This window comes from Amblyomma mixtum, chromosome 5 (assembly GCF_055824585.1).
Source record: "Amblyomma mixtum isolate Tamu chromosome 5, ASM5582458v1, whole genome shotgun sequence".
In the NCBI taxonomy this organism is placed as follows: domain Eukaryota; kingdom Metazoa; phylum Arthropoda; class Arachnida; order Ixodida; family Ixodidae; genus Amblyomma; species Amblyomma mixtum.
In genome coordinates, this window is record NC_143016.1 from 49081868 (window position 1) to 49098652 (window position 16785).

The following is a 16785-nucleotide window of genomic DNA, read 5'->3' on the forward strand; positions in this document are numbered from 1 at the left end:
GACGGCCAAGCCAAACACATGTGATGCGACGTTGTTGGAGTAGGACATGCTCCAAGCACCGTTTCTTCGTCGTGCTGCTCCGTGTTTGACGCCTTGCAAGCAGGTATGACGCGCCGTCAGCGTTGTGCTGTGTCTTACTTGGTTGCAACAGGCTGTAGTGTTGTGCAATCTTGGTATGCGAGCGAAGAAATCGGCGGCTGTCGCCACATTGCGTGTCCTTCGCAGAGGTGCTTAGATTAATCAGTGATGACGTCCGTTTTGCCTGTTATATTTCCATGGTCAACATCGTCGATGTCTGTCAGCAATCAGCACAGCCGCGCAGCATACCTGCAGCCGGCAAGGATGTTGGCAGTGGCCCACCCATAGCGCGTACGCGTATAATTTATGTACGGCACGCCGGGGGCGTGGCCAATGGTTTTGATTGACAGGTGAACTCGGAGCTAAACTTGTGAACGGTGAAGTGCCCCGAATTCATCTCGGGACTGTCATGGCGGCAGCAGCAGCCTGGGTCATCGCTTCCTCTGACGGCAAATGTCAGTACGGCCGGCTGGAACCGTTTACTGCCATGGCTGACGACGAATTCCAGCGACATTTTCGCCTCTCCAAAACATCGGTACGATGGTTCTGTAAAGAGTTAGGCGACGACCCACGCCTGCGGAGAGTGCGTACCGGGCCTCATTCGCTTTCGGTCGAAGAGCAAGTCCTCTGCGCCCTCCGGTTCTTCGCGACTGGGAGCTTCCAGGGGAGTGTCGGCGCAGACCGTTTTATTGGACGTCACCGAAGCACTGTGAGCCGCTGTGTGACGGACGTCTCCGACGCGCTTATCGACGCGGCTGTGCAGAAGCGGTGGCTCGCTTTGCCCACGACTGCGGCCGAGCGTGCGTATGTTAAGGAGCGTTTCCTTCTGCGGTGCGGCATCACAGACGTCGTGGGATGCATCCACAGGACCTACATTGGCGTAAAGGCCCCTTCGAAGTCCAGCCCTAACATGGTGAAGGCCAACTATTTCACGAGGAAGGCACATTATGCATTGAACACAATGGTTGTAAGAATGCTCTGTTTTCGCTTTCATGCATGTTATGGTTAATTGAATGTTCTCCCATTTATTAGTGATAGTGGTCCGTGTACTGTGCAGTGTCAGTGGATGTTAAGGAACCGCATATGGTCGAAGTTATTGGCAGCCCTTCACCATGGCATGCCTCATCGCTTGAGTTACTTTGGGGCATTAAACCTCGAAAACCGCTTCCGTTTATTAGTTTAAACGGTAGCATTTTTGTCACTTGGCAGATTGCATTCTTATGCAATATTCATAGTCGCAATAAATGTTTCGCTTTGGCTGAAGTGGATAAGCTCCTGCCGGAAGCAATGGCGTCTGTAAGCCAGGAAAACTGGCAAAACTGTAGTGTTCATGTGGAGCAAGTTGAGGCTGAAGCATGGCAATGCGATATGATTGTTGACGCTGAAATTGAACAGATTGTCTTCAGCATTTCTGACTCGTGCAGCTCCTCCTCTGATGAGTCGAGCACTGATTCCAGTGATGAAGATTTGAGTGGCATCGAGGAAATTGTCTGACTTCGAATTGATGGGTAATACACATGCTACCGAGGAAAGAGAGAGGACTCATCGGCTTGCTGTGATAACCTTTGTGCGTGTGTGGGTGGAAATGTGAAATATGTGTGCATGTGGGTGTGTGTGTGTTGATCAGTCTAGCGAGTTAATTGTAACATTTCCATCAAAAATTGTAACATTTCCATCAAATCATTGCATCATTGCAATTCATTGCATCAAATTGTATCGGGCAGTAACTTGAAGTGTAGGTGGTGAGGTGGTCGTGTTAATAGTTTCTGTATAGAAGTAGAATTTGTGAGGGAGTGCAAATAGTACTTTTTCCAATTGGAATACGTATACTGGTACACGTCGTCAATGTGTGCAGTTTTTGGAAGATTAACTGCAGAAAAATAAAGTGGAGCATATTCAAGCGTTGTGCCAATTATTCGAAAAGTATCTAAAAATTTGAGAGCAAATTAGATTCATTTAAAATAATTTTGAACATATACTGTTTGATTCGTTTCACTAACTGAACAGAAATTTATTCAATTATGCTCTCAAAAAAGTTGGATCATTCAGAAACCCCTAGGCATTGTTCTCATTTTGTGTGTGGGTTGGGAATGGTATGTATGGGTGTCTGATCTTCATGTCCTGAAAAGGGATTCCTGGTTTGGTGTTGTCTTCCATTACTGTCAATCATCGTTTTGACATGTTACGCAGTGTCAGTGTGGAGGTAGCCAGCACTGTATATTTTGTCCTTAATTTTTCGGAAGTGTGAATGATTTCAAGCTGGCTCTTGCTCAGTTGAGTGTGAATTTGTTTGTTAGTACATAGGTCAGGTTTTCGTTTTATCAAATAGTGTTGTTCGATGGCTCCACATTTTTTTGTTTTCATTTTTGGAGCACTTGACTGATTGTGTGTTGGTGTACAACCACTGCACGTGTCCTTTAATTTGTATGCACTGTGATCCATGCCACTGGCTGTTTCCAGAAAAAAACCATTTCTCGCAAACACTGCGAGGTCAGCATTCTTTATTGTCCTGTCTCATTTATTGTTTTCTCTTTCGAAATATTTTTTCCTAGTGTTGTGGAACTTTTCTGCATTCTTACTTGACGCTCCCACAGCGTGGAACTCTTTTTACCGGGCTGCATGAAAATCCTGCCTGAGCAGTTTCGGCTCTTCTTGGAGAGCATAGAAATCGAGCCAAGCTGACTCTTGAGGCAGCACTATTTTCTGTCACTGTGTTAGTCAACACTATGTTCAAAATTTAAGACTTAACACGGGAAAACAGGCCATATCGAGGTGGTGTGCGTAAAAATAATTTGACCAATCAGTTTAAATACACTGCTCTTTTGCCGCATATAATAGCCAAGTTATAGAGCGCTCTTCAATGACTAAGGAAAACGCGCTTTGCTAAAGAACTAAAGATATCTTAACAAAAACAAAAGAATTGCAGATATGCACAAGAATGTGACACATATGCAGTAAGACGTCTAGAACATGTTTTCTGCGCTCCTGCATGATAAACCACCTTTCTAATTTAACAGACATCTTGCTTCTGAACTTTGCGATCAGTAAAAATAATTGTTCTCGCCAAGTCCTTTGAACTACTCTACAGCACAGTGCCAAAGTCGGTCCCAGACTCTTTTCGCGAAGACTGGATCAGCCGCTAACCGGTTGCACAGAACAATTCATAACATGCCACGTACCTTAAGAGAGGCCCACAAAAAAGTGGGCTCCTCGGCAGCGGCGAAATCGAAAGTTGTAGACGGGCACTTGTTAATCGGGCCATTGCAGAGCACTCACCACTGTGCTAATTAATTAATCCCGACGAATGAATGTCACCTTTCGCACAAACCTCTCGCTTGCATCTAAAAATATAGTCACAATGCAGCGGAATTGGCAAGAAAACCGCCACTGCTGACCAAAAGAGGGCGCGAGCTAATTGACAACGAATTTCGGACAGCTCACATTAACGCGGTATGCATCAAATGAACAGATGCATGCAGTTCATTTCAGAACACGGCATAATATTGAAGCGATTCTGAACAGAACGAGTTTTCTCATTCAAGTCACGCGAAATTCATCTTGCGAAGAAAGAAAAAAATGTGCGAAAAAAAAAAGCTTCACCATTCGGGATTTGAACCCACGCACTCCGGTTGCCTGTCGACTGTCCGGAGCGACGCGTTAGACCACACGGCCACAGAACAGCACGGAGTGAAACAAATCTCTTTATTTTATTTTGCGGACTACTTCCGTAGCCTTAACAGCGTTGCACGTGTACCTCGTCGCCATTGGCAGTCAGCTGATGACGGGACCGTTGCGTTGCTGGCGTTCCCTTGCGGTACAAAGCAAAATTTAATAATGCATGAAACACTCTAAAGTGCATTAAATTCAAATCTTCGACACTATAAAATGCTTATAAAGGTGTACTAAGTGCATTATAAAATTCAACAAACCTCGTTTGTCTAACTGCACACGCACTGCACTTGGTGGAGCGACACACAAATGAAAAGTGCACCGGTGGTTGGCTCACGGGACCCGTTCTTTGTAGACCGCCCAAGAAGCCCATGAGGTGGCGCCGATGTGATGACAAAGAACGGAATATATCCAGATAACCCAATGAAATTGGAGGCGTGACGAGGGTGGGATTGTGTCTTGCTACCATTAGTTCACTCATCTGAGGGCGTCGCCAGAGCTCGGGAAGATTCCGAGTTTCAGCAAACTCGGGCCTTCCAGCATAGCGCCCCTGAAGTCTAAGGATATTAGATCAATTTGGCCATTTCTGTCTAAGGTCAATGCAAGCGATTCAATATATTTGCTGTGTTACTGTTGAATATTGCTTACGAAATCCATGCTGACATTTGATTAGAATCAACTGCTGATTTAATAATTTATTCAGTTAGGAACAACATGCCCAATTATTTCCATTATGACGAAGCTAAGAAGATTGGACGATAGTTTGGTAACCGTAAACGACCACCTTTCTTATTAGGTACATGGACAATCGAGCGGTCTTCCAGTCATCAGGCAATTTACAAATTTTCAAGAATTTTGAAACCTTACATAAAAAAACTTGCCACCAATTCTGCATGTCGTATAAGGATGTTCGGAATGTTATCGTGACTATAGGTTTTTTGTACTCAAGTTCAGTAGAATAGAAAATGGCCTGCTTTAAGAAACAAAATGAACTTCATTTGTCGTGAAAATGTGCGAACTGTAGGGGTACATGAACTGGAATTTTAAAAAGTGCTTCGAAACTATATGTTAGAATACTGCAGAATGTCCCGTCTCTGTGATTATGTCGCTATTTACTGATATTCGAGTCGAGATATTCGAGACTTCTTATGTAACTCCAGAACTTTTCTAACACGCTCATTATAAAGGTTTGACAAACACGTACTCAAACAGTGATTTTTTGAATCACGGATTGAATGTGAAAGATTATCCTGTAATTCCTTAACTACGCCAGATTGCACTAGCTGCTTCTTCGTTTTACTTTTCACTTCTGGAGTAAAATATCGCGTGCTACCAATGATGTCTCTGCTAACCCTCATTTGTTCGGCCCCAAATTATTAATGCAGTAAAGACACATGTGCTTAAAACGGTCCCACAACACGCAGGCGTTAGCGTTACCGAATTTAATCACACAGCTTTCCATATATTCTACTATGCAGGCAACACACACATATGGGTAATCTATAAAAGACAGTCGAAAAATTATGTCACTTCTTAGGGGATAAAAGAGGAAAGGAAACACCTATTAAGTAATGGTCATAGGGCTCCTGCTCTACATCGAAAGAATATTCAGTGATATCACGTCTTATAAATACCAAATCTAGAACAGAACTGCTGGAACCATGTACACGTGTTGGCTTATCCACCACTTGAATCAAATCATGCGTTAGCATAATATCAAACAAGACATCGATGCCTTGGTTATGATGGGAACACGTCTGAAGTACCTCCCAGTTCACGACAGGTGAATTCATATTTCCAATTAGAAGAATTCGGCTGTTTTGAAATTGTGACTTATGTATCTGCAGTTTCTTTAATAGCACGGTGAGGAATCACGACGCCTGTACATTGCATAGAGAACAAAGCTATTGTGGTTAATCGATGGTGGCTTAGGTGGTTTAACATCCGAAAGTGACTCAGGGTATGAGGGACGCCAAGGGGAGGAATACGAATAATTTGGACCATCTAGGGTTCTCTGCCGTGCAGAGACATCGCACAGTACACGTGCCTTTGGCATTTTGCCTGCATCGAAACGCGACCGTCGGGGCCGCGATCGAACCCGCGTATTTCGGGTCATTAGAGCACAAAGCTATAGCCTCTAGCCTCAGCATGTCAGTTTTAAGCGCAAGTGTTCAAGGCCCCCGACATCGTCTAGAATGAAAACATCTATTTGATTTTTAATAAGCACAGCTACACCCCTTCCCGTAGATGAGCTATCGTTTCGGAATAACTGATGAGGGAGGAATAATATCGTCTTCATTTATTTCACTGTGAAGCCAAGTTTCTGTTACTAGAGTTATGTGCGGGCACTGTTGCAGTCAAGCTATTTCAAGGAAGTAAGATTTATTAATGACGCTTGGACCATTTATTTTTAACAAAGGGAGATGTTTGTTTTAAATTTCAGTATGACGTCATTCTGAACTTTAATACAAACATCATCTCTGAGTTTCCGCAGTGGGAGATTCCACAGCCTGATACAGCGTGATTTGACGTAACCTGGATGCGCCTGTTTTCCGTTACATCCCAAACGAAAACATCTTTTTCTATCCTCAACCTGTCATGCACAACAAAAACCTTCCTTTAATGATTCATAATTTGCACTTACCCAAATTAGCTTGCGTTTATTGGCAGTTTAATGGGAATTGTTATTTGCAACCTTTTAGATTGTTTACGTTTTCTTGTCTTTTTTCAACAAAATTTTGGTGATATATGATGACTGGCCTTTTCACGTTTTGCTTTCCGAGCCCGTGGATGTGCCCAGTGGATTCGTCTTTCACATTAATTTTATCATTGGAGACTTTTTTGTATAGTCTTTCCTTTAATGAGTGTTCTGTCTCATCAAACAACTTTCCAGTGATACCTTATATGACTGGATTCGAGCGCCGGCTACGGGCCTCTAGATATGTCAGTTTTCTGGTCTCAAAGGTTGTGACTTTTCAATCGCCTGCAGGCTGGTTCCCATTGCTCAGTGGTATTCAATAACTGCGTAGCGGCCATTTTGTTGGATGAGCCTACATTATTACGCTTTCTTCTTTACACAAAGCTGGAAAATTTGCCCGTTCTTAAAATCTTTAAGGACGTGAATGATTACCTTGTCCTTTTAGACAGCCATGATAATTATTTTCTTCAGCAAGCTTACAGCGTGTTGGCCTTTTCCATGCACGGTTTATTCCCGCACATTTTAACGCATGAGTCCTTGGAGAATGCCTCCGTTTGCTTTTTGGAGGTGAGGCTGCAGTTTTCTCCAGAACACGTCTGCTTGTCTTTTGAACCGCGGGCCAACCAGAGTACGACTCCGCGTACTCAAATCTAATTATGAGAAGCATTGTCCAAACCATCTTCAATAACGCGCTAACCAATTCATTTGAGCAGTTTTCAGAATCAAGCGCAGAGGATGCTTGATTCCGGCTAACCGGCAATGCTTCTATACTCGATAGCCGACAAAATGCTAAATGCCATGCAAAGCAACAAGCGCACTACGTCGAACGAAAGATATCGGAACAAAAAACTGACCGCCATTGGCTGCATTCACCAGGTCTCAAACATTTAAGAAGAATTGGGAAAAAGCAGCAGAGGTTATTTTTTCCGCTTCTAACCATCTTTACAGACTGTGTAGACCCGTCAAGAAACCAGTCGAACGAAGGAAAGAATGCACAATAAGGCATAGAGATCCGTGTGTCCCATGCGCCACGAGAGTAGTCTATTGCAATCCCCTGACCTGCGGCAAAGGATACGTTGGACAAACAGGCCGCTGCGTGAAGAAACGACTGGAGGAGCATAATTTTAACATGAGAGATAAAAATGTTGGAACTTGGCCATCCGCTGTCGAGACTGCTCACCATGCAGACACTGCCCTCAAGACTTCGCGATTACCAAATTGTTTAAAAAAAAAACAAGAATCAGCTCACTCACAAAACTATTCAAGCAACCATCATCGACAACCTAAAAGTAGGCTACGCTAGCCTGTCATCAATAGCCCTCCTGGAAGAAAAGATAACATTCCTGTCTGGTTAAATATGATTGTATTGCATTCCAAGCAGCCTTCAACCCTTTCCATACTCCTTTCATTTCTCATCTTGTCACTTTTTGGCCTGGTAATTGCTGCTGGACATATGTCCTCCTTTTCACTGCTTTTATCGCCTCATTGAATATTTGGCTCGGCTGATTTTTGGCCCGCATTCTTTTCATTTGCATTTTTACCGCTTCATGAATTTTCGCCATGTTAATCGTTTCCCCATCTATGCCGTCTTTTCACCTGTTGTTATACATTTTTTTTACCGTTTTTGCTGAGTAAGTGTCGGAATTTGCTGACCCAGAGTTGGTCAATTTTTCTCGCGATGGTTTTCGTGCTGGTTTTTTTCTTTTCTTCGGAGATGAGTACTCCGTGAATATCTGATCAAAATTAATGCAGCACCTCGTCTTCTTCATATCTATGCTGTAGGTGCGCTCACGTGTCAATTTTCTGCCGTTCAATACAAGGCCTGAATCAAAACAAGTCCAGAACATGTTTGGCAGTTCAGCGCAATTGCGTATGTATCCTCTCTGTGTCATCGTCTGCAAGCACTGTGATTCTATGTGTTCTAACATCCCTGCCTTTCCTCTTACTCGTTGTTTCTTTTTTGCTCGTTTTTATTTGGAACTTTAAGAGGAAAATGTGACGCTAATTCCTTAAGACAACGTTAAGGAAGGTCATAAAATAGTGAGCCTTCCTTCGCGCATATGGCATTTATGCCACGACGTGAGACAGACTAATTTCTTTTTGCAGTGAGTTTCACAAAGTGTTAATGTCGTCGTCAGGTTAGCACTTGAGAATATATTGTGTTACTCTAGACACGTTATACTATTTCTCTAATGTTACAAAAAGTTTTGCGACCTCCCGGAGATGACTGCTTGAAAAATGTTTTCATACAAAACCCTTTTTTTCTGAACAATAAATCGCATGCAACAAAAATTAATGCGAAAAATTTTATTATTTCTCATCTTCAGCCTCAGGTTCAGTCTTCTTATCTGATTGCGGTGCCAGCATCATGGTCATGCTTCTGTCCACAGCAGCTCTCCGCAGGAGTCCATATCGTAGGCCTTCACTGCATCCTCGCAGTTGTCCTGGAACTGGTCGAGGCAGCTTTGCGGTACGTCCTCTTTTATATCATTTTTGACCCACAGTATGCATTTTGTAGATGCAGTAGAAATTTGAACAAGGTTAGGAAGAAAGATAACTCGGCGAGAGAGAAGAAAGCATTTTGAGGCAAATACTGCAACAGAATAGCGCTCGCAACACCTAGAATATAAATATTTCAGAAAAGACCAATGCTTCTAGTCAAAGAAGTTCTGCCTCGCGAAATCTGTTTCCTTTTACAGCTAGTACTGCCCATAAGTAATGGCAGTACCATCTGATCAATCGCAGCTATTTGTCTGTACCGTTTCAACCGTTTAGACGCCCCACTATGAAGGAATGTTTCAAAGACGAAAACACTTTTTGGTAATTCACAAATTAGTTTTCAATAACCATAAAAAAATTGCAGCCACATTTACAATGGCGATGCATAATCTTTTCCGATATTTTATTTACGGAAAGTTGGCTTTTCCCGCCTACAGTATGTTAATACCGTCTGAAATAGCTGTTGCAATGTGCGCAGTGCCAATTTATTGTTGGTATGTGAAGACAACCTTAAAGCTGCTTGTAATGTTTTCGCACAAGGTAAAAAGAAAAATATATAGAAATCCACTATGCTCGGATGTTGTCTTTCACTGTAATAAGGGAGTAATTACTCATTGGCATCCAACCAAGCGCAGCCACACGGCTACAAAGGAAAGCTATACAGCTTTCTCAGAAACTTCGTAGTGAAAGAAAAATTCGTCCTGGTCCGGGGTTCGAACCCATTTCGCATGCAGGCCGCCTTTTCTCGTTTAGTGCAATCTGCTGCCATCAGATCGCGGCCCGAGGGGATGAATGCACCCCGACGCTTCGAAAAGTCTCTTAGTCGCCGCACTCAGCTGGGAGGGGAGAGCCTCTAAGATGTGTGGTGGGTTCAAGGTTCATAGCTTGCGCATCGGACATTGCAGATAAACGCGGTGCCTGTAAAAATGCGCAAATCTCTGCCCACAGACTTTGTACATAAAATCGAAAAGCGTTTGCCTCGCCTGGCGTAATGCTGGGATATTTTAAGATAACAATATCGTCTCTGAATATCGGTGCAGACAAACGCCAATGTTCGAAAACAAGGCCAATGGTCAAGTGCGACATTGTACGACAGATATGGAAGGGTCTTGGCTCACCTTGACGGTCATCGAAAGGAAACTTCCCAACAACGCAGTTCTCATAATCCGTGTATACGAAATGTGCCAGTAGCTCATGCTCGTAGTCTGCAGTCAGTCCAAAAAGTAGATTGTGTCACATTTTTGAATGTTAGCGATTCAAAGCGACGTCGTATGCAAATGAGCGATCAGCAGTTGCAAGCTTCACATTTATGTTTCAACATCAGATAATAAATTTTAGGAGTCCAAGATCGATGCTTGTGGGCTAGTTGGTTAAACATGACTTCAGTGACAGCGGACGTAGAAAGAAGGGGCGCTCTTTACTCCTGGGTCCTATCCCGTCCCTTCTTTTTATGTGCGTGGCCATTGCAGCTGAGGAGTCCACAGTAAACATTTGAGGGTTTTACCTTTTAACTCCATTAACAGCTTATTCTTCTCCTTTACAGTCGAACTGACATTGTGAGACGATATTTATTAGAATAATAAAAGCCACGGGCTCTTCACTGATGAGGCCAATCAACAAATTTTTTTTTGCTGCTTGATAGATGTGGCAGAACATCAACTATGATATGAGACATCCTATGTAACTATAGTAGTGGTACGAGCTCCAAGAAAACCACGACCAATGAAGAGAGTTGACGATATCTTAAATTCTCAGTACGGCTTAGAAAGATATCGTCACAATGTCCACGCATTCTGAAGCATTGTTTGTTACCAGCCCCCAACCTGTCTGAAAGTATACACAGAAGATTTGACCTTGCCAGCGATTGCTTTTCCCGACTGTTGTTGATTTCATATATATTTCATATTTCTATAGTCACTAGTATGCAAAGTTACTTTTTTTCACGTCAGTATGCCCAAAAGCGGTCGGCTTTAATGAAGGAGAGCATGAAACGTTCACAGTTTACAGTGTGGTTTGGTAACTTCTCAACTGGCATTAGTTATAAAATGAAACAAGTATTCTTGTTCAACGCCACAGAAAAAAAAAAGATTGAAAAGGTCATTATTTCAGTGTACAATAACCCGGGAAGAAAGCAATTAGAGTAACTCCCGCAAGCGCTCTGTATGAACTAAGTTACAGGGTTAAAGAATACCATGTAACAGTTTAACTTAGGCTATAAAGATGATAAAAATGAAATGAAGTACAGCCGCCGCGGTGGCTCAGCGGTTATGGTGCTCGGCTGCTGACTCAAAAGACGCGGGTTCGATCCCGGCCGCGGCGGCTAGAATTTCTTTGGAGGAGAAATTCTAGAGGCCCGTGTACTGTGCGATGTCAGTGCACGTTAAAGAACCCCAGGTGGTCGAAATTTCTGGAGCCCTCCACTACGGCGTCTCTCATAGCCTTAGTCGCTTTGGGACGTTAAACCCCATAAACCAAACCAAACCGAAATGAAGTACAGTTTTAAAAATATTGTATTTTATATCAATTCATTTGCTATTAGGATTTCAGGCTCTGTTTATGTACTCATCCAAAAGACTTCTAGTCAACGGACACCTAGCTAAAAAAGGCCGAGCTTGATATTTCAGCTTTTTTAAAATGTAAGAAACGGGGCTGCATTAGAAAATAATATAATCAGGATTTTTGTCGGCACAAATACAGGTTGGTGAAAATAAAGCAACAAGGTATGGCGAGAATTTTTCAAACGGTGTCTACGATTATAAATTCGTTTATGCGAAATGACTCCAATATCAAGTTCAGCGGGTACTTCCACAAAAGTTGCTGCACCACTTACTAGTACTGCCGCCACGATTATCGCTAATATATTCGAAACAATCAGAGCACAACATTGAACACAGCTAATATTCTAGCCACATTGCCTCGTAACAAAATACAAGCGTTTCCTGGAACCGAACTGGCTTCTAAATAATAAGCGAGCGTGAAAAATGCAGGATGAGCACCCCGGTCTCTCTTCCGTGTTCACGGCATGAAATTAATGATGCGAAAGCTCAACATGTTTATTAGACGCAAGGCATTTTTCCCGCACAAGAAATCTTCGATTACAATTCCTTATTATCCATTACTGTCAGAGCTTTACGGGTGGCGAAAACTAAGCTTCACTACCCAAGCAGCACAGGTAATCAGTCCAATATTGCCAAATGAATGGTCTTTACTCCGGTCCTTCTAAGCGATTCTAAGCGGCAACTCTTGCATTCAAATCTGCCACGTACCTTGGCTAAAGCCTTCCCAGGCGTGATCTGCGACTGACAACTGTCGCTGCATATTAAGATATTTATTTTGTGTAAATATTTTTGTTGATGCATTTTTCTGACACATTAATCACCCGCGATATATTGCCTGAAATACAAATACGTTCCCTAATACCTGATTTGTATTGCTTGTCATTATTTTACAAACTTGAATGCTGTCACCACCTTTACTGCTTCTCTTCAAAAAAAGCTGGTTCATCAAGCTTCCATTTCTTCGGTCTTCATCGCTGGTATAGTCACCAATAATAGCGTGTCTTGGAAAATATATATGTAATCATATCCATATTTACCTTCATCAACCGTATACACAGACGTATCAGGCGTCGGTCCAGGTTTCAAGTGATTGGAGATATTCCTCCTATAAGGAGTGGGAAAAAGTTGACTCTTTGTGTCCCGCTTCATGGGTCAACAAAGGTATTTGCCCATCGCCGAATAATAATGTGAAGGATAAAAGTGTTTTTGGAGGGAAAGTTTTTAAGAACATCACCCTTTAAGAAGTTCTATAAAATTGTCAAGGGTCTTTACGTTTTTCTGCACGAATTGAAAGAGTAGCATAAAATATGCCTATCCAATATATTTCACAAGCAATCTTTTGGGAGCGCTGTGTACAGAGATACTAGTAGGCTGTAGCCGTTAACTAAAATTAGTCCGCTTTAACTCAGGACATGCTACGTCACTCAAGAGATAAGCTGCGAAGCGCGACCAATGAGTTAGACAGGCACAGCAGAGCGGTAGGTCTTAAAATTAACATGCACAAAACCAAAGTAATATTCGACAGTGTTGGCAACGAACAGCAGTTCCCAATTGGTAGTGAGCTGCTGGAAGTTTTAAGGGAATACGTCTACTTAGGGCAGATAGTGACCGCTGATCCGGATTATGAGAGAAAAATCACAAGAAGAATGGGAATGGGGTGGAGTGCATATGGCAAGCTCTCTCAGCTTATGAATTGCAGTTTACCAATATTCATCGTTAGAAAAGTATACTGCTGCATTTACTCACCTGTGAGGCAGAAACGTGGAGGCTATCGAAAAGGGTTCAACTTAAGGTAAGAACAACGCAGCGAGCAATGTAAAGAAAACTGATAGGTGTAAGGTTAAGCGCCCTGAAGCAGGTAGAGTGGGTGAACGAACAAACAAAGATTAATGACATCGTAATCGAAATCAAGAGGAAGAAATGGGCTTTTACAAGGCATGTGATGTGAAGGAAAGATAACCGTTGGTCTTTAAGGGTAAAGGAGTTGAATCCAAGAGAAGGCAAGTGTAGCAGGCGGCGGCAGGAAGTTAGGCGGGCGAATGAGATTAAGAGGCTTGAGTGGATACGGGGGCCACGGCTGGCAAAGAACAGGGTTAATTAGAGAGACATGGGAGAGGCCTTTGCCCTGCAGTAGGTGTAGGCAGGCTGATGATTATGACTGGAAGCGCAGAAGAGAGGGCTGTGATTAGTTAATAATTAGTGAGAATTATTCAAGCTTTATTTAAAGTAAAGTTCTGAGAGCAAGTGGATGAGTCTCACAAAGTAAATACCTCGAATCGTTGGAATTTCTAAACCCACAGAGGTATATATTTGCTCATTTTCTTGTGGTAAGATTTAGAAAGCTGCCAGTCAGAAAATGTGCAGGATTACAGCGTTTGTAAATATTTTCTTTCAAATTCTACGTTTTTGGGTATACTGTCTATAAGTACTGATATGTTGTGGGTGTTTAATTTCTCATGCTCACCTAAAGGTCTAGAATAGATGAGAGTGTCCTATCTAAACATAGGACGCATCGAAACGTGCACATTTCCTTGGAACATTGGTGAATTTCGAGGACCAAATTACGCCTCAGTTACTCAGAAGAACACATTTATATTATTGCCCGTTGTGAGGCGAGCTATGAAAAGGGTAAGCTTGAAGAAATATACATTGTATGCAGCCTCCACGATGGTTCAGTGGTTATGGCACTCGGCTGCTGACCCAAAAGATGCAGGTTCGATCCCGGCCGTGGCGGTTGAATTTCGATGGAGACGAAATTCTAGCGGCCCGTGTACTGCGCATTGTCAGTGCACGCTAGAGAACCCCAGGTGGCCAAAATTCCGGAGCCCTTCACTACAGCGTCCCTCTTATATAGCCTGAGTCGTTTTGAGATGTTAAACCCCCATAAACCAGAAAAATATATACACTGTGTGCCCCTGATAAAGCATGGTAGCTTCATGCGAAATAACTAAAGAGAAAAGAGCCCTTTGATTTTCTAAATAATATGAATCACTGCTAGTGAGAGCATGATGGAAAGATCGTATTTCCTTAATCACGTAAGCTTCAAAATGTGTTTCGTACGGTAGTAGCCTGTTATAATCAAACAGTTCATACTAGCGAAGCATAGACGAACACATACGCTCCTAAGTGCACGTTCGCATTGATGTTAATATTATTGGATGTATTTAATCACAGAGATCACAGAGATAGAAAATATTTTGCATTATGAAAAGAACTAAGGTAGGCGCTGAAACATACGCTTCATTTCCTTCCAAGCCCTTGAGGAAGAGGACCCGCCGCGGTGGCTGAGTGGTTATGGTGCTCGGCTGCTGACCCGAAAGACGCGGGTTCGATCCCGGCCGCGGCGGTTGAATTTCTTTGGAGGAGAAATTCTAGAGGCCCGTGTACTGTGCGATGTCAGTGCACGTTAAAGAACCCCAGGTGGTCGAAATTTCCGGAGCCCTTCACTACGGCGTCTCTCATAGCCTCAGTCGCTTTGGGTCGTTAAACCCCATAAACCAAACCAAACCAAACCTTGAGGAAGAAAACATAAGTTGCGCTTGGTGGCTGCGTCGTGAATTCCGTCCTTTCTGCGGTCAGGCAGTCAAGGTATCCATCATGGTCGGCGTCGTAGATAGCCACAACAAATGGGAAATTCTCGAAGGCCTACAATATATAGCAGCGATAGCAGTAGCAGTTGGAATGAAAAAAAAAAACGCAGAGGTGTGCGTCTGCACAATGAGTGGCAGCAAAAAGTAGCGTTTATTTTGTATAGCCTATTTCAAACAGTTGGTTTGTGAATCAGTTTAACTTGTGAAAGGTCTAGGCAAGGTAATGTGAAAACAAGCCTGCGATATGCCCTTCCATTGTCATAGACAAAGTAAAAGAACTGCGATGGACTCTAAAGACCTAAATCCCCAATAGTGGACATCGCTCTTTAATGCCTAATATCTACAAAGTTCAGTTTTCAAGAAAAAGTACGGTACTAAATGCATCTAACAACTGAAAGTTTTCAAAATGAGGCGTCTGAAAGGAGATACTTTGATAATTCCAGATCTGAAGTGTTTTTGAATATCGGGAATAGAGACGTCTAAGCCGGTGGCTTCCCCGATGATGACACGAATTAGAATTCTAGCGACTGGCACTATCAGGACCAATCGCTTGCATGTTTGTTCAATAAAGATAAGAACAGAGCTGAAGGTAGGAGGGGAAGCTCTCACGAGAGAATTTGGAAAAATGGTGGTCTTCTAGTATTTTGGTTGCAATGATATTGCCACTTTGATTTCAGTCGTCGTGACCATAGGCAGTTGAAGCAGGTATGGTTGAAATGTGAAACCTACAAAATTTAACAACACTGAAAGTATTAAAGTAAGAATCTAATACAACAAGTTCATAGGAGCGTCAACATGCTAAACATATTATTGTCCCTGTACCCATTGCGCTGAAGAATAACGAAATGGCTGGGTCGTGTGATATAGAAATCCAATTTCATTCCCTCTTTACAACATTTTTTCGGAGAACCTCTGAAGTACCAACAGAAAATGCCAAAAAAGTGCATCAGGGTTGCTCGCCTTTCAAACTGATATTGCCAATTGAGTATTCGCGTGACGACAGCACCTCCGATGTAGCACAGCCGACTTAGCGAAGAAAGAGTGGAGATAGTGCAAAACTAGCCTCTCAGTACTAAGGCCCGCTTAAAATCTAGTGCGTTATGCTGAGCGTAATCAATTGTCCAAGCATACATACCTGCAACATGCTCAATCAAGCAAAATCAAAGTCAGCGCGTTAAAGAGCTGCATATGGTACACAAAGTGTATAATCTTTATCTGTACAATGTGTAAAACACAGCACCTTTTATAGTTTCCAAAAATAGAACACAAAATAAAAATTCAGCCAACCATATTCATGATAAATAAACATCTGCCAATTTCTTATAATCAGTTATCAAACAGAAAACGATGGTGGCGTGGTTTTGTAGGTGCAGAAGCTTCTCAGGGCCGTCATCTAGATACGTTCTATACGGGCTCCTTAACCCTGTCACTAAAATGTCTTTGCATAGCGAGTCGCTGCCGGTACGGAGTCGCTCTCAGCCGTGGAAGAAGATAGGCCTCCCAAACGAGTTCTTGAAAGAACGTCACAACTGACGGCGCGAACGAGAACTCGAGCGACAGCTATGCAGCGGTCCGAGTTTATACATGCTTGACGCCCAGCAAAAATGCCACCCAGGACATGCGAAGGTCGCGATGCCGAGGAGGTGAAGAACGGACAAACTATCCAAGCCTGGAGCTTCGTTGTTCACTCGCA

The 16785-nt window shown here is 42.8% G+C and overlaps 1 protein-coding gene across 1 annotated transcript; it reads right to left on the minus strand.

The window, feature by feature from the left end:
* Positions 1-8817: 8817 nt before the first annotated feature.
* LOC149342063 (uncharacterized) lies at positions 8818-16236 on the minus strand. The gene is made up of 6 exons (XM_089546736.1): positions 16228-16236; positions 15016-15147; positions 14740-14759; positions 12540-12607; positions 10063-10149; positions 8818-8957 (listed from the first exon to the last, which is right to left on the minus strand). The coding sequence occupies exons 1-6, from the start codon at positions 16234-16236 to the stop codon at positions 8818-8820; spliced, it is 456 nt and encodes a 151-aa protein (XP_089402862.1).
* Positions 16237-16785: the final 549 nt, after the last annotated feature.